General features: G+C 41.2%; 1 protein-coding gene across 7 annotated transcripts; it reads left to right on the forward strand.

Annotated features, from left to right (window-relative positions):
* Window positions 1-786: 786 nt before the first annotated feature.
* On the forward strand, window positions 787-16,936 carry klhl15 (kelch-like family member 15). Of its 7 annotated transcripts, none has more exons than XM_042399557.1 (10): window positions 787-1,111; window positions 2,939-3,026; window positions 5,957-6,095; window positions 7,152-7,340; window positions 7,596-7,820; window positions 10,368-10,529; window positions 10,670-10,879; window positions 11,022-11,221; window positions 11,425-12,429; window positions 15,640-16,936. In XM_042399557.1, exons 1-9 carry the CDS (start codon window positions 1,051-1,053, stop codon window positions 12,194-12,196), a joined length of 2,046 nt encoding a protein of 681 aa, XP_042255491.1. In that variant the 5' UTR covers window positions 787-1,050; the 3' UTR covers window positions 12,197-12,429; window positions 15,640-16,936. The 7 variants fall into 7 exon arrangements, with proteins under 7 accessions (XP_042255491.1, XP_042255492.1, XP_042255495.1 ...); XM_042399558.1 differs by having other exon boundaries at window positions 15,643-16,936; XM_042399561.1 differs by having other exon boundaries at window positions 16,453-16,936.
* Window positions 16,937-17,759: the final 823 nt, after the last annotated feature.

A 17,759-nucleotide genomic window follows, 5' to 3' on the forward strand; every position in this document is an offset into this window, starting at 1 on the left:
CAACAGTAACATGCTGCTCTAACACTGATGCTTCACTATTAATAATCTAATGATGTCATATATAATAATATATCAGTCAGAGGGACCAAACCACTACTTTTACTGCAATACTTTAACTACATCAAGCTCATAATACTTATGTACTTTTACTGCAATACTTTAACTACATCAAGCTCATAATACTTATATACTTTTATGTTTTATGCAGGACTTTTACTTATAATGGTATATTTTTACATTGCTGTATTGGTACTTGTATTGGTCATCTCCACTCAAAATATGTTTTTCTTCTTGTTCCTACAGTTGGATGTTTGAGATTTTCTGTGCAAAATGATGTATGTACAGAGTTTGTTTTCACATTTATCTGCTGACAGTGGAAAGTTTCTCTGAGCTCACTGAAGATCTGATATTAAGAGCGTGATTTGTAACATCACAAATAGTTTGGAAACCAATTCTGGTCAAGTGTGATGTGAAAACTTGAAGTCTCCTGTGCACAAACACTGAGAATGGATTTCACAGTGAAGTAGAGACATCTTGTGTCCAGCAGGAAAACTTGAAAGGAAATACATTTACATAATCATAGATTCTGTAGACTAATTTTATGGATTTTAACAAGATAATTGAACTTTTTTTTCTGAAAAAACAATTTCAGACACACATAATTATTCAAATTATTTTATAAACATCTTAAACATGTCTGGAGGGGATCTTTATGTGAAAGAGTATTTCTTCCACCACTGGGGGTTTTAGAGAGCAAATGAAATATTTTGCTTCACGTTTTGAGAGCTGGAAAACAGTAACAGAGTGGAGTGACACATCTTGAGTATATACGATCTTTGCTGCAGCGCAACTACGCCCTTCAGTTCCGCCCAAAAGGGAAATGACGCCGGCGCAGAAAATGGCGTCCGCAAAGCTAGTGGACCGCTGTGGTTTGTTACCCGTTTAATTCAGCGCCGAGTGGGGGGTCTCTTCGTCTGGCTGCTGGGCGACACTATGGCGGAGCACCGCCGCCGTCCGCTTTCTTGACTCCGGAATTGAACCCGCAACTTCATGTCCGAAGGAGCCAGAGCTGCCTGGTCGAAGAGGGGTTGTGGGGATTCGCACCGCCGAGGTGAGACGACTGGACTTTAGCCGCTAAGCTAAAGCTGTTTCCCCGGGTCGAGCTCAGCTCCGGTCGCCCCGTAGCTCCGGTCACCACCACCGAGAGTCGTGACAGTTAATGCGGCCGGTCAGGTAGCGAGCTGCGGAGAGAAATATAACCTTTAAATTATATATTAGAGCTCCAGGTGTTTAGCTCACACACCGGAGCTGTCTGTGCAGCGTTATGTGCAGCCTTTGTTTTGGGACGTTAATCTGAGCGTGCACTGTCTCTGTAGCACACTAACATCTATTATTTTGTTTTTTGTATTGGTTTTAGGGACAAATATGGTTTTTCTCTCCCCCTCAACTTTATTGAAAACAGTCAAATTCAAACTGTAAACACAGCCTCACGGTTGTCTGCCTCCACCAACCAGTCAAGTTGCAGTTTACATCCATGTCTGTCCACACTCAGATAATATTTGTAGTGAACACTTTGAAGGAATTTAATAAAAAGGTATTAAGTGTATTTCCCTTCACATGTTTAGCCAGTAAAGCTGATTGTGATTGAACACAAAGTTGTAGTCATGACAGTAGATGATGCTTCAGAGATGGATGTTGCTGCAAAGAAGCTATAAACTCTAAAACACGGATAAATGCCTCACACACATCTTCAACCAGGCAGCACAAAACATCTAAACAATCACCACAGTTTCACGATTAGTGTCACTGATTCAGTATGCGACCAAATGTGAAATACGGTGACAATCTCCCCTTCTGTTCCTGAGTGATGGCGTTGAATAATAGCCATAATAATCCAGTATGATGTCACAGTGAAGTTGACCTTTGACCTTTTTAGGATATAAAATTTCATCACTCATTTTTTATCCTATTGGACATACGTGTGAAACTCTGTCATGATTAGCATATGAATTCTTGTGTTATAGTCAAAAACGTGTTTTGTAAGGTCACAGTGACCTTTGACCTTTGACCACCAAATTCTAATCAGTTCATCCTTGAATCCAAGTTGACGTTTGTGCTTCATTTGAAGAAATTCCCTCCAGGCGTTCCTCAGAGAATAGGAGAACATAACGCCTCCGGCCATGTTTATCGCCGGCATCGAGGCATAAAAACAATAAAACATAAACAAGCATGAAGGACAAAAAGAGGAAACAAATACCGTATAAAACATCTATTCAAAGTCTTTCTACCATCTCAGGAACATCTGTAAACTGCGCCGCTCTCTGTCAGACACAGAGAAACTCGTCCAGGGTCTGACTGACGCTGCCAGGATCCTGATGAGAGCGTGAAAACACCGACATTTAACACAATTAATCGTTTCAGCCACAAAAATGCCAAATACTAGCTGGTTGCAGCTTCTCAGATATGAGGATTTGCTGCATTTTTTTTAATCTCGTATGACGGTAAATTCAATATTTGTTGGTTTTTCACTGTTTGTTCATTGAGACGAGACATTTAAAAACATCACTTTGGGTTCTGGAAGCTGTGATGAAGGTTTTTCACCTCTTTTTTGACATTTTATAGTCTAAACAATCCATTAATAGGGAAAATATTCTGCAGATTAATGTGTAATCACAATGATTGTTCGTTGCCGCCCTAGTAGGCAGTTAAACTCATTAGTTTTAACCCTTCTGAGGAATAAGGAGAAGAAAAGCAACATTTATTGTTTTCTTGGATTAGACTAAGTTAATATAAACTGTGCTGACTGTAAATATTACAGCTGATATTTACACTGAAATGTAATAATTTGAGCTTATTAACTGGATATGATTTGTTGTTGTGCTCTCTGCTCCTCCTCCTCCCTCGTCTTATGCATCTCTTTCTCTTCTTCTTCTGTTAGAACCAGGGAAACATAAACACAGGAAATGCGAGCGGCCCCTTAGCGCTCAGCCATCAAAGCCTGTGATTGTACGCCCGGGCTCCAAAAGGTACGATCTTCCTTCTCTACATCTACTCCCCATGTTAGACCTAACGTCCATCTGACCCCCTCTGACTCCTCTCTCCCCTCCTCCCGACCATCTGCTTCATTTCAGTCCTTTTGTATTTTTTTGGGGGATGTGACAGCGGACGACGGGTTAAACGTTAGAGCTGAATAATACTCATGATGCTGAAGTGTCTTTGAGCAATCGGCTCCTCTGATAATGAGACGTAGACGTTGTGGGCAGCAAATCTTATTCTAAAAAGCATCTGATAAAAATTCAGCTTTGTAGGAAATATCAAACATTTTTATTTGTTCACCAACACTTCCTATTAGTTTTTTCCACTTTCTCGTCCTCTCTTAAATAAATACAAAAATGTGTTAATAGCAGAAATATTTAGTTTGCTTTTTCCTTCCTACCTTTGATATTTCTTTTCATGTACTGCTCTGAGTGGTCATGTTCAGTTGGAAACAGATCTTTCCTTATTTAATTAAAGGATATTTCCAATTTATCACATCTCGGGTCTTATTTTTAATAGTTTTGTCCATCGTCTCTATCAGTGCTGCTAATAAATAAATGCTGATATGTGGGAACATGATGACGGAACGAGTCAAGAAACATGAACAATCAGACAGAAGACACAAAGCACTTTATTTGGAGGTCAAATTGAAAGTGAGCACTGTTAATATTTAGGTCATAATCCCTCATTAAACAGGAAAACTGTGGTCACACAACTACAGAAACTCCAGTGGATCTATGATGGATGTTTACAACAGACAATTTGGATAATCATTTCTTTTGTTTGACTTACATGGAGGTTTTATTTCTCAGATGTTGCCATTAACTCGATGAGTAAAATCTTATTATTAGCAACAGAAATGATGGACAAAAGTACAGAAATAAGACCGAAGTTGTGAGAAACTGAAATAATCTTTTAAACGTGAATCAATTAAAGCTGCAACTAACATTAATTTCATTTAACCTTCATTTTCATCTTTAGAATAAGCAAGTTTGAAGCCATATTGGATTTTCTTGCTGTTATTGTTTTATTTTGCCACATTTTAGTCAACAGCTGGTATTTAAACATAAGAAGTGAATTGACTCGTTTGTGTTGAAATACACAATAAGGCCAAAAGTATGTGGACATGAGCTGTTCATCAATCACATATGGTTGTAATGTTCAGGTGTCCACATACTTTTGGCCATGTGGTGTATCATTAAAGATTTTTAACATCTGCAGAAGTCCATGTGTGGATTTTTTTTTTTTTTTAATAATTCTGCAGACGTTCGTGCTTTTAATGTGGCGGTTGTGTGTTGACTTTGTCGTCCAGGTGATTGACGCTCAGAAAAAGGGACTTTGTTAGCATCTACTGGACACAAGGGGCACTGTCCTCTGATTGGCTCGGACAACCCCCTCTGACATGCCCGTGGCCAATCAGAGGTGAGTGTGCTGTGTGTGTGTGTGTTTGTGTTTTCATTTCCATTCTTAATGAGCGACTGTGAGTTTGTGCGAAGATGACGACGATGTGAGTGTTTTTTTTTTTTTTACTCTGTCGTGTGTTTAAATTAAAGTTCTGTGTGTTCATGTTCACACTCGGGATTTTGATCAGATTCGGCTTTTCAATAAGTTTCTGGCGATCAGGAAATCCATCAGCATGAGTTTCAGTGATGATTTGACCACATTAACATACTGTAGTCAAAGGCAACGTAGTTTAGAGCATTTAAAAATCAATAAAAGACGTATATGGTATATGATGCAAGAGTTGAACTGCAGCCTGTTTAAATTGCAGACATATAAAGTCGGGCAACAGTATGGATTTATTAGAATAATGAGACAGGAAGTACACATGCAGTTCTGTTTAAATAAAAAAAAAAAAACGTGAATAAAAGAAATTCACTATGAAATAACTGACATCTCTTCTTCAAAAGGATCAGCTGATTTCTTAATTTCTCATTAAATATAAGAAACTAATAAATAAACAAGAATAGATTAACAAATGAAACTATTTAAGATTTGAATTATTCTCATCTTCAACACAATCGGCTTATTATAGGCTACTGTATTTCTATTTAAACATAAAGTAAATTCATCTTAAGTGTAAACAAATAAATAAACAAATGAAACACTTGCAAATGTTAGTCCTGTGCATTTTTGTCAGCTTCTATCTGTTTCTTCCTGTTATTGCAGAATAACAGGAAGAATCTCAGAGGGCAACTCTGGTCCATGTTGTTACGTTTCTGTGTGTGTGTGTGTGTGTGTGTGTGTGTGTGTGTGTGTGTGTGTGTGTGTGTGTTCATGCAGAAGACTTTGGGATGAAATGACACACTACAGTAGACGTGATTTCCTCTCTCTATTTATTTTATTTTTATTTTTTTTCCCACCGTCCTGACTGACTGTGTTGCAGTGGAGCAGGGTATTTCTCCAGCGTGTGTCAGCGCTGAAACGCACGCACACACACACACACACACACACACACAGAGTACGTTTGGCTGTGAAAAGAGGAACGGCTTGTTAGGATGCAGCAGCTGAAGTGCTGAGCTTTTAATGCTGAACGTCCTATTGAATGTCCTTCCAGTTCCAGATTTACTGTTTCCAGCAGCACTCGCACAAACACAATCTTTTCCTTGGAGAGACTCGCAGTGTTTTTGCCTGCTGAGGTCTTTTTTTTTTTTGTTTTTTTAAAATAGTTTTTAATTCTTGTGCATCCCTGCTTTATGTTTGCTTTAGACAGCTGCACTTAAGTTCAGTAGTTTTGACCTTTATGGATCTGGTTTCTGTGCAGATCATCCTGGTCCAAAACGCATCTGGACTTTAGCTCTTAAAGAAATCAAGAAGTTTCCAGTTGCCTTTTTCACTTTTCACTCCTAGTTATAGATCTGTTATCTAACGCTCCCGTGTCTCTGCCCCTCCTGCTCCTCGCTCTCCTTCATGCCCTCAGGTGTGTTATGTCGGGGGCGGATGTGGAGGTGTACCTGTCCCAGGTGCACGATGGGAGCGTGTCGTCGGGCTTCCGGGCGCTGTACGAGGAGCGTCTGCTGCTGGATGTCACGCTGTTGATAGAGGAGCACCACTTCCAGGTACACAAAAAGCAGACACACACACGCATGTATGTTACTTTAAACGAGACATATCATGCACATTTCCCCTATATTTATATTCTCTACTGGAAATCTTTGCATGATTTCCAGTTAAACTCCTTATTTATCTTCTACTGGTCCTTTATGCAGCCCCTCAGTTCAGCCTCTGTCTGAAACAGGCAGTTTTAGCTCCTGTCTCTTTAAGGCCCGCCTCCTGATGAGCCCACACTGTTCTGATTGGTCAGCTTCAGGAAGCTTCCTCCGGCTCCGGAGGCTACGTAAACAAACTATAGTAGCAGGATTTCACTTCTTTTTCTCCTTCTTTACTCCGAATGTCAACTTCTCAAATCCATCCGTACATGTTGGAGCCAAAATCTGATCCAGAATATGAAAGTGGACAACACATAGAAAAACCTTAACAACCTCCTTAGCAACAAAGTCAGCTTGTTGGCAGTTTTTACATATATTTACCTGTTTAATATTCGACATCATTACAATATATAAATAACAAAAAAAAGCATGATATGTCCCCTTTAAATGATTCGCAGCCCTCAAACAGGAGCGTAAACTACATATCACAGTCCTACATTGTCTTACTGAACATTTCCTAAAACGTTTTAAAGTAAGTTATTAATATAGCAAAACAAAAAGCTACAAAGTGTTTCACTTTAAAAGCATCAAACATGCATGATAGTAACAACAAGATTTATATTTACAAAACGGAAATAATATCAACAAAATAAACTTTACAAAACAGCAAACAGCAGTTTAAAGAAGCGAGTGAATCTGTATACAGTGTGTATAAAGTTACAGTTGAGCTGAATAATCTGACGCTCGGTCTCCCTTCATCTTAAGTCGACCTCTGGGAGCATCAGCAGACTCTGTTTAGCTGATCTGAGAGACTTTAAGTGACTATAAAGACACAACAGTTCAGAGATGAACTGACGGGCTTCATCATGTAGAGCCTGATGAGTAACTCTAAACTCTACTGTTGCCGCCGCCGCTGCTGTCATTTTGTAAACGTGTGTCCATCTACTGTTCTCGCTCCTCCTGCAGGCCCACAAGGCGCTGCTAGCCACCCAGAGCGACTACTTCCGGGTCATGTTCACAGCTGACATGAGGGAGAGGGACCAGGACAAGATCCACATGAAGGGACTGACAGCAGCAGGGTTCGGCCACATTCTCCGATTCATGTACTATGGCTCGCTGGAGCTCAGCATGCCCACCGTCCAAGAGATCCTACAGGTAACGCCAAACGCACACGCACACACACACACACACACACACACACACACACACACACACACACGTACGATGGTTCTTTGTTCATGTAACATAAAGTACTTGTGCTACAATTTGAGCCAAGACTGATCAAAAAGAAGTTGTCCAGAATCTGTATTTTCCACTTCTTCATTATCACAACATTCTCTCCGTCAAACCTCTACTGTTTCCTCCTCCTCCTCCTCCTCTTCCTCCTCCTCTCTCTTCCTGTGGCGTCAGGCGGCCATGTACGTCCAGCTCACGGAGGCGGTGGAGTTCTGCTGCTCCTTCCTGCTGGCCAAGATCTGTCTGGAGAACTGCGCCGAGGTCATGCGCCTCCTGGAGGACTTCAGCGTGGGGGTGGAGGGCGTCCAGGAGCAACTCGATAACTTCCTACTTGATAACTTTGTCCCTCTCATGAGCCGACCCGACTTCCTGTCCTACCTCAGCCTCGAGAGACTGCAGGTTCAAATCACTAACAAATCACTAACTGTATACTTTACATTACATCCTGTTGCTTTTCTTAGAAATGTGGATGTTACTTCTGTTCCAGGTTTCCACTGATTTGCTTTTCTTTCCGTACAACGTGCAAATCTATTAGCAGACTCTTTTAGCAGAAACTTTCCTTTATGCATGTTGTGTAATTGATACCAAGTTTACATCCCAAACTCTAAAACTCTTTGAGATGCATTCAGTAAACATAATTTGTAGCTAAGGAGATACCAATGCAATAATGTGAGATTAAGAAGTTCATCATCAAGGCTGCTTTATACTCTTCAGTTTTCAATTTTTTCATTTTTACAGTTTGTTTTCCATAAATACTTTAATCTCTCTGACCGTACAACTGCTCACTATGAACAGCTGACAGGAAAAACCTAGCGCTTACATCCCTGTGTCACTTTTCTTCCCATTAATCTCCATAAAAGCATCAGCGTGTTCTGAACTGCCTCCCCTCTTTGTCAGCAAAAAACACGACACCTCGGGATCATTTTAACTGTGAAGCAGCTGCAGAGAACGTTTAACATGTATCAGTACAGCAAAAAGTATTTGGATGTGTTTTGTTGGTGATCAGTGTGAAGCAAAGATTGTAATTTAACAGCATTTAGCAAGCAAGCAAAGTTTATTTATATAGCACCTTTCACAAACACCAGTTACAAAGTGCTTCATAGTCAAAGAAATAAAATAAAATCAGAATAAAGAAAAGCAAAGACACCAGATAAAATACACAAGTAGAGCAGATGAAATGGACAAATTAAGATAAAACAGCACATACTACCCAAATGCTTGTCTGAACAAATGGGTTTTTAGCATTTAGAGCAGATCAAAAAACAGTGTAGCTCCTGTCAGTAGAAGTAGAGCTAAACAGCTACTGTTTTTTTATTCCTGTTAATAATCTGACTCCAGTTTTGACGTGGTCTTGCCCCACATCCGACTCCTAAACTTTGCTGGTCACCAGCACTAGATAATACTGCACACAAACCAGATAGTCTTTAGGGCTGTAGTCTCCTGGTCGACTAGTTGGTCGATATGCTCTCGTCCGATTAAATTCTCATTGGTCGAATAATCTCTGTGTTACTTTCATGGATGTATAAAGAGAACTGGATACAGGAAGAGCCCAGGCTTTGAAGCAAATTTGACATAGCGGCCAAACCGTGTAATTACAACGTCACGTGATGCACACTGGCCCAAAAAGACTTTTTCCCATAGAGTTACATTGTGAAAGAGACGTCTGTAAATCAGTAGATACATTTTTCTGAGCGTCACAACCCCCGTGAAATGACTTGTCTCACTATCAGAATGAAATCTGTTTGGTCCGATCACATTTCAAAAGCCTAGAAGAGCCGCATAATTGAATTGTTTTATCCCTATTCAAGTTAGCCAGAGGGCTAAACCGGAAGTAGCCCACTCGGCCAGCGGAAGTCACTAGTGCGCATGCTCCATGGGCCACACAATGCGGAAGATCCGGGTACTTTCATACCGGGAAGTCGATTTTTTTTGGCTTCATGCGCCACTGAGCAACTTTCATAAGAATGAACGTGGCCCCGCCTCCGATGCTGTATCCAGTCCTCTTTATACATCCATGCCCGCTTTGAGCTTCAAAACCGCTCCTCCGAAACCAACGGGTGACGTCACGGTAACTACGTCAATATTTTTATACAGTCTACGCAAATTACCTGTGAAAACGGGGGTGTATTCAAAACACCCCCGTTGTTTTCATAACTTTGAACTCGCCCAAACTAATGGAGACTGCTCAACGTACTCAACGTTAGGCGTTTACTAAATGTACTGAACGTTTGCTGAATCAGTGTTTCTTCTACAATTGTAACAACGAGAACCCCCGCCAGGCCAAAAACATATTTTTTAATACCAGAATTAACGCCAAATATCCATTCATTTGGAAATATTAAGCGTTTGGGAGTCTCTGTGTTCGGTACGTTAGTCTACCTGTGTGCCGTTGCCTGGGAAACTATTGGTAGCGTAACTCTGTTAAATAGTACGTCATTGCGTAGTATGTTTGCGTAGCGAGCGGGAACGAGCGATCGGCAGAGAGGTGACGGTTGATGGGGAGGAGCAGAGGTAAAGGTTAGCGGTAAGTTGTCTGGCAGTAAATGTACAGTACGAACTACAGTATGTCAGTTAATAAATACTAAAAAGTCACTTCTGTTGTTTCCCCAAGTGCTGGAAAAGTGAAGGAGGTTAGCTCCAAAGTTAGCAACGATTGGTTAGCATAACCTGAAGACCCAAAACAGAGAAATACAGAACAGAGAAATGTGTGGCTGCTGAGTTTACTGTGCACTCTGTCCCGCGACTAATCGATTAGTTGAAGATTATGTATGATTTTAGGCGACCAAGATTTTCTTTGGTTGATTACAGCCCTAATAGTCTTGAAGTAAATTGAAAAAAAAGTGACGGAAACTGTTGAATCAGTCTTTAAGGTGCAGATGTTGTCATTGCTTTTGTCCACTAATCGATCACAAATGTACTAAATCAGTCTTCGTCTCTCTGAACCAGGCGTACCTGAACAGCGATGCTCTGAGTCGCTTCCCAGAAATTGAACTATACGAAGCCGTGCAGGCGTGGCTGCGACATGACCGGCGGCGCTGGAGACACACGGACACCATCGTCCAGTCCATCCGCTTCTGCCTCATGACTCCTGCCAACATCTTTGAGAAGGTGAGCGCAGTTTCCTCTGTAGATGTAGCAGACTGACAGTGTAAATCTGCCTTTTTAAACAACCATCACACCTTCAAAACACATTAAGAATTTCAATTACTTTAGTGGAATCGATTCCCTCCTCTTCCTCCTCCTCACAGGTGAAGACATCAGAGTTCTACCGCTACTCCAGACAGCTTAGGCAGGAGGTGGACCAGGCGCTCAGCTACTTCCATGATGTCAACCAGCAGCCTCTGGTGGAGACGCGCTCCAACCGCATCCGCTCCGTCCGCCCGCAGACCGCCGTCTTCAGGGGAATGATCGGTCACAGCATGGTCAACAGCAAGATCCTGCTGCTGCAGCGGCCCAAGGTGTCTGGTTGTTTGTCTGCCTGCAAAGGGGCACACGTGGCTGTTAGGTTGCATATATGTACAGATGTTGGAGAAAAGTTTGTCAGAGAACATCTGTGATCTAATCAGTTTATATAATCTGAAATCAATTTGTGGTGTTCTGATCCCTCAGGTGTGGTGGGAGCTGGAGGGACCTCAGGTGCCGCTGCGGCCGGACTGCCTGGCGATCATCAACAACTTTGCCTTCCTGCTGGGCGGAGAAGAGCTGGGGCCCGACGGAGAGTTTCACGCCTCCTCCAAGGTCTACCGCTACGACCCTCGTCAGAACTCCTGGCTACGCATGGCTGACATGTCTGTGCCGAGGTTAGAGGAGCCCGAAGCCCTGCTGTTTGTTGTTTACTTGGACCGGTGTTGTTATTGCTTCTTGAGATCTCTTTGTTTTTTTATTTTTTGGATTTATTGTCACATTATGCTAATTTCAAGGTGATTTTTGCAGATGCTCACAGACTTTCCTTTAATGAATTATTTATTGATCGATGCATATTCATGGTATTTGTATTTTGCAGGTCAGAGTTTGCCGTGGGCGTCATCGGCAAGTTTATTTATGCGGTGGCGGGCCGCACGCGAGACGAGACCTTCTATTCCACAGAGCGCTACGACATCACGGAGGACCGCTGGGAGTTTGTGGACCCGTATCCTGTAAACAAATACGGTCACGAGGGAACGGTCCTCAACGGTAAACTGTACATCACTGGCGGTATCACCTCCTCGTCCACCTCTAAACAGGTGTGTGTGTTCGATCCGGGGCGGGAAGCGGGAGGTGGTGGGGGAGGAGGAGGAGGAGGAGGGAGCTCGGGCGGGTCGGACGCACACAGGACACGCGCCGGCCGAGGCCCGCTGCTGCCCGGCACGCACGCCAGCTGCTGGGAGAACAAATCCAAAATGAACTACGCCCGTTGCTTCCACAAGATGATCTCTCACAACGGGAAGCTGTACGTGTTCGGAGGGGTGTGCGTGATCCTGCGGGCTTCCTTCGAGTCGCAGGGCTGCCCGTCCACCGAGGTGTACGACCCGGATACAGACGAGTGGACCATCCTCGCCTCCATGCCCATCGGGCGCAGCGGCCACGGGGTGGCAGTGCTGGACAGACAGATCATGGTGCTGGGCGGCCTGTGTTACAACGGCCACTACAGTGACTCCATCCTCACCTTCGACCCCGACGAAAACAAGTGGAAGGAGGACGAGTATCCCAGGATGCCTTGCAAACTGGACGGTCTGCAGGTGTGCAGTCTGCACTTCCCAGAGTATGTGCTAGAGCACGTGAGACGCTGCAGCTGAGGTCTGCTCCACACCGAGCCTCCTTTTTTATTAGAAACTGGAATGCACTGCTCTGGACCGGAGTCTCCAGGTGTTTACAGCTGGGAGACTGCTGACGAGCAGGCTTTTAAACTAGAGACCAGCACTTACCTAAGGTGAGGGAAAAGATGGCCGACACGCCGGGGCCATAGAGTCGCTGTTCTTAATGAAGGCGGTCGGGAGCGTGGCGTGCAGGGAGACGCCACATGTTAACGGTCAGCTTGAACATTTTCAGATTTAGCTTTCTCAGAAAATTTAAGAAAAATATCTGTTGGGGGGCGGGGGCGGGGGGGGGGGACGAAAAAAAAGGTTTCCTTCTGCTGGTTTATGTTTGGACTGTGGTCAGTTTCCTATTCTACTACTGACCTACTGTATTTAGGCTGTCCAGTCAGGCTCGCTGCAGAAACGCACTGGAAGCATCAGATTCATGCAATTACAAATAAAACCTTTTATTTATTTTATGCACACTAGAAGCACAAAGTGGCTGTTACAAACCTCTATAACAAATCTGGTCTGAATTAGGTTTCTTTGCTGGTTTCATAGCAGCCTATTTAAAGGCAAACAAACATCATATATATCTTAAATCAAGTTACTCTTGCTTAGTAGAAGCTAAGATACGACCAAGACTATTTAACACAAATAAATAACGCCCTGTACGAAGCATACAATCAGGTGTTTAAGCTAAATATTAACACTATATCGTATAGTGTAGCTAATTTTATAGTGTGTCTGCAAATAAAACGAAGCAGACTATAGAGAAAGGAGACCAGTAAACAGATACTATGATCATGGTGTTTGGGGGGGAAAAAAAAATACAGACACCAGCGCTAAGTGACGACGCTTCAATCTGCTACCAGCTGTAAACTGTCAGATTTATAAATTCATAAATTCAGTTTTGGCTTCCAGTGCGTTCCAGCTTTTAGTCCTAATTCTGCTCTTTACTCCCAGATATCCACCATACTGTTCATATATGTTCATATATCATCACCGTGTTTCTCTGTGTCCCTTCTCCTTCCTCTGCGTCTTGGTTTGAGAATATGTGTGTGTGTGTGTGTGTGTGTGTGTGTGTGTGTGTGTGAGAGAGAGAGAGAGTTGATTACAAGATTTAGAGGAAAAAAAAACACAACACTACATGGTACATGAGGGCTCATTCTTCATTCAGTAACGCTGACGACGGTGATGATGTCATATGACGGTAGTGACGGGGGATTTGTATACCGCAAAGGGGTCAAAGGATGTTAGGGGGTTTGTTTTTTTTGTTTTTGTTTTTTTTTTTTAGGGGGGGAGATGATGTTTAGGAAAGAAAGAAAGATCTTCCTCTCAGAGCAGCTTGTATCCGTCTAGTCACTGGCAGTGCTTTACTTACTCTCGTCTACATTCCCTGCACTTTATCGGTTCTTATTGTGGCTCTCGGGTGTAAATGCACAGTTTACCAGTGAACCTTCCAAGCAGCTGTACAGTTACCACAAGCTGTAACGTTGCAGACATTAAAGGATAAGGTTCACCTGATTTTCTATAATTTTTTTTTATTGTCATCAAATCTCATGTTTGGATCCAACAATGAACTGATCTACTGACAACTATTGTGTTTGTATCAAAGCCTGATATAAAACAGTGAGTCACGCCGCTGCACTGGGTCACATGTTCCTTCATCATGAAGAGTTTGGTCACGTTAGTTTGTTTAGAAACGGCTCCAGAGACTAATAACAGCATCATGTTTTCAGTCTCCAGAGAGTAGTTCTGTGTAATGTAGGAACGTGGTTCTGTTGACAGCTTCACTAGCTTGTTGTGCTTCATATCAACGACCTCTTGACCTCTTCAGTACAAAGGTATGAGGTTGTGACATGTAGCACAACACAGTAGAGCTGCAACCAACGATTATTTTCTCAATTAATCGATTAGTTGTTTATTCCATAAAATTTAGGGATGCGACGGATCACAAAACTCACGGGTTCGGATCGGATCACTGTTTTGAATCGTGGATCAGATCAATTTTTCGGATCAGTAAAAAAAAAAAAGGAGACAAATATAACTTTGCTCGCCATTTATTGTGTAAAACACTTAAAGCAAGGAACTTCTGCCCATGGGATTAAATCAAAACAACATTCGAGATGTCAAATGTTTAAATAAAATCTTAAAATATATAAAATATTCAATACTCAATTGTTAAATTAAGCGGCATACGGATCACGGATCAACTATGCTCCGTTACACCACTAATAAAATGTCAAAAAATTATGATCACTGTTTCCCAGCGACAAACGTGACACCTTCAAAACAGTCCACAACCCAAATACATTCAGTTTACTGTCATAGAAGACTAACGACATCAGAGAATATTCACATTTAAGAAGCTGCAATCAGAAAATGTGAATGTTTTATCTTAAAAAAATGACTAATCAATCAAAATAGTTGCTGATTAATTTAATAGTTGGCAACTAATCTATTAAAATGCAGCTCTACAACACAGAACTACTCTCTGGAGACTGAAAACATGATGCTGTTATTAGTCTTTAAACAAACTAACGTGACCAAACTCTTCATGATGAAGGAACATGTGACCCAGCGCAGCGATGTGACTCACTGATGTGTTTTATATCAGGCTTTGATACAAACACAATACTTGTTAGTAGATCAGTTCATTGTTGGATCCAAACATCAGATTTGATGAAAATAAGAAAAATATAGAAAAATAACCTTATCATTTAAACAGCGTCTGAAATGAACCTTCTGGCTGTCGTTTCACGGTGAAATAAAAATAAAATGTGCAGCTAGCTTTTCCACATGAATTGGTCCACTCATTTCACGTTTGTCATGTATAAAAAACCAGGTTTTGTGTATTTCAATTTAAACTTTTATACAAACAACAAAGCTCAGTATAACTAAGGCTTCCAGCTGTGAATGACTCAAAAAAAATTACCAGCCAGTGTTTGTCCACCAAAGGTAAATTTTACCAGCATTTGGCAGCCGGTTGTGTTGATTTCAGACACTGAAATGTCACCAGAAGCTCTTCAAGTCTTATCAGTTTATTCAGTAGATGGAATATTTTTCTGTTGTCGTGCTGCACATCGAAGCAGTCCAGCGCCTTGATCCTGCAGCCCAGCAAGCCCTGCTCAGAGACCAGCTCCATGTGTCTGACCTCGTCCTTCCCACTTATTTATTTCTCCTTTTTTTTATTTTTATTTTTTATTTCCATGAGCCAACTGTGAAAAGGGCTAGAGCACATACTGATGCAGTTCTGTCTGTCTGTCAGCCGACTATTTAAGTTATTTATTTTCTGAGGTATTGCTTTCACTGAGCTATGCAGTAACAGTAATAGGATTATTTATTATGACAAATGACATTGTGAAATTGTGTTGTTTTTACAAATTGTCTTCTTCTCTCTTTGTTTCATCCTCTGCCTCTGTCTGTCCTCTCCACCTCAGCAGCAGCACTGCATGTGGCTAATGCAAGGATGCTTCGAGAACAGTCTTTCTTCCAGTGTAAACTGACCAGATTGCCAAGAAGTAGGGGTTTAATAAAAAAAATCAGCAAACGCATAGTGGAAATATAAAAGAAAATTACATAGATCTTGCAGATTAACAGGCACATTTTAAAGGAGAATACTGGTGTCTTTTTTTTTTAAAGTTGCATCTCAGCCTACAATGACTTTTCATGTCCCCGTATGCAAACGTTACCAGATGTTTCCTCGTTTCTTAAACTTGTTTGTAGGTGGCATGTCTGTGAGGGATCAAACTCCAGTATTATCCTTTAATTCACTGTTTGTTGTACCGGCGATGTCCCTTTTTATCCAAACACAACCTGAGCTTACAGTGTTCATGCGATGCAACGTGGGTTTGTCTCTTTTTTTTTTTTTTGGAGGGAGGGGGGGCGGGGGGTCTTTAACACTTTGTGGCACTGGTAGATACGACTTCACTGTCATAACGGAGATATAAATGCATCCATAAAAAGCCAAAAAAAACCTGGTCAGCAGACGCTAAATGATAATACAGAACACTAAAGGGATTTTTTTTTTTTTCAAGCTGTATTTCATATTTTTTAAACATTTTTATTGTTGTTTAAATGTATTAGATCGGTTCACATTTTGCAGGTTCAACATTTCACATTCTTCTTTTGTTCATAAAATGTTTTTTTTTCCCATTTATGCACCTTTTTTACTGTTTTTTCTGTCTTTTTTCTTTATTTTTACACGTCTGCTACCTTTTTAAAAATGGTGTCACACATGTTTGACACAGCAGTGATCACAGTGTCAGAGGCAGGTCTGGCTGGGAAACGGGCCTCTAACTCCACGTCCCTTTACGTCTCTTCTGTGTCGCTGCGCTTCTGCGGCTGACATCATCATCATCATCATCATCATCACATCCCGCCACTCTGCAGTCTTCTCGCTGCTCCTCCTCCTCCTCCTCCTCCTCCTCCTCCTCCTCCTCCTCTCATGTTGCTGTTTTAAAAGAAGAAATTGTGTAAACGATAAAAGTACTACTGTCCTGATTTGAGGCACATTCAGTCATAGCGCAGCATCCTTTAGTCCACCAGTCTTCAGTCTGTCAGTAGGAAAACAGAATAGAGGATTTAAAAAAAAAAAAAACATACCTTGCTACTACGACTGTATCCGAAAAAGAAAGTAAAAATCAGATTAACATATCTTATAATCTGAGTAGAAACTCTTTGGAAACGATTTGTAACTTCTTTCCAGAAATAAATGTTCATATTGGTCGACTTTCAGCTGGATTCCTGCGTGCTTTTGTATCTGTGTGTGTGTGTGAGAGAGAGAGAAGAAATTCTATGAACTAACAGTTACAGGACATTTTTGAGACTAATTGATTAGTTAATTGGAAAATATGTTCAAAAGTTGTACCAGTATTCTTCATGTAGAAGGTAAACATATCTGTTAAAGACTAAAGCATGTGTGTGAATTATTAAGTTTTTAATAATTAGTAACATTTTTGAGTTAGTTTATAAATTGACAGAAAAATGTCACTATTTCCCACAACCCAACATGACATCTTCAAACTGCTTGTTGTTCTTTTGACAGTCCAAAACCAAATATGTTCAGTTTGTAATAAAAAAAGAAAATCAGTAAATCTTCACAACCGAGAAGCTGGAACCAGTGAATATTTAGCATTTTTGTATTGCTTTATAAATTACAAAATAGTTTTGATTCATTTTGTCTTTCTACTAATTGTCGGCACTGGTAACGACAGAGATGTGATATTCATTTGCAGTAATGATGAATGTTTAATTGCTCATATAAAACGACTGATAAACCAGGACCCCATAAGGAATAATTACAGGACCTCCCAAACATACTGCAATATAAAAATAATGCTATAAAGTACTTAAAGGACAGTTCAGTCAGGAGCCCAAATGAACAGTGAAACATGTTTTTCTTGCTGTAATCATTCCTCCTGTTCATACTGACCATTAGAAGATCCCTTCATAATGCACTTACAATGGAAGTGATGGGGGACAAAATCCACAGTCCTCCTTCTGTGCAAAAATGTATTTAAAAGTTTATCTGAAGCTAATATGAAGCTTCAGCGTCCAA

This window comes from Thunnus maccoyii, chromosome 21, assembly GCF_910596095.1.
Source record: "Thunnus maccoyii chromosome 21, fThuMac1.1, whole genome shotgun sequence".
In the NCBI taxonomy this organism is placed as follows: domain Eukaryota; kingdom Metazoa; phylum Chordata; class Actinopteri; order Scombriformes; family Scombridae; genus Thunnus; species Thunnus maccoyii.

What these genes read in the sequence shown, in the direction of transcription:
- klhl15 (XM_042399557.1), top strand. Translation starts at nt 1,051, where the DNA reads ATGTCCGAAGGAGCCAGAGCTGCCTGGTCGAAGAGGGGTTGTGGGGAT. An exon ending in CCGTCCAAGAGATCCTACAG is followed by an intron (nt 7,341 to 7,595) that starts GTAACGCCAAAC and finishes CTGTGGCGTCAG; the next exon opens with GCGGCCATGTACGTCCAGCT. An exon ending in TCAGCCTCGAGAGACTGCAG is followed by an intron (nt 7,821 to 10,367) that starts GTTCAAATCACT and finishes TCTCTGAACCAG; the next exon opens with GCGTACCTGAACAGCGATGC.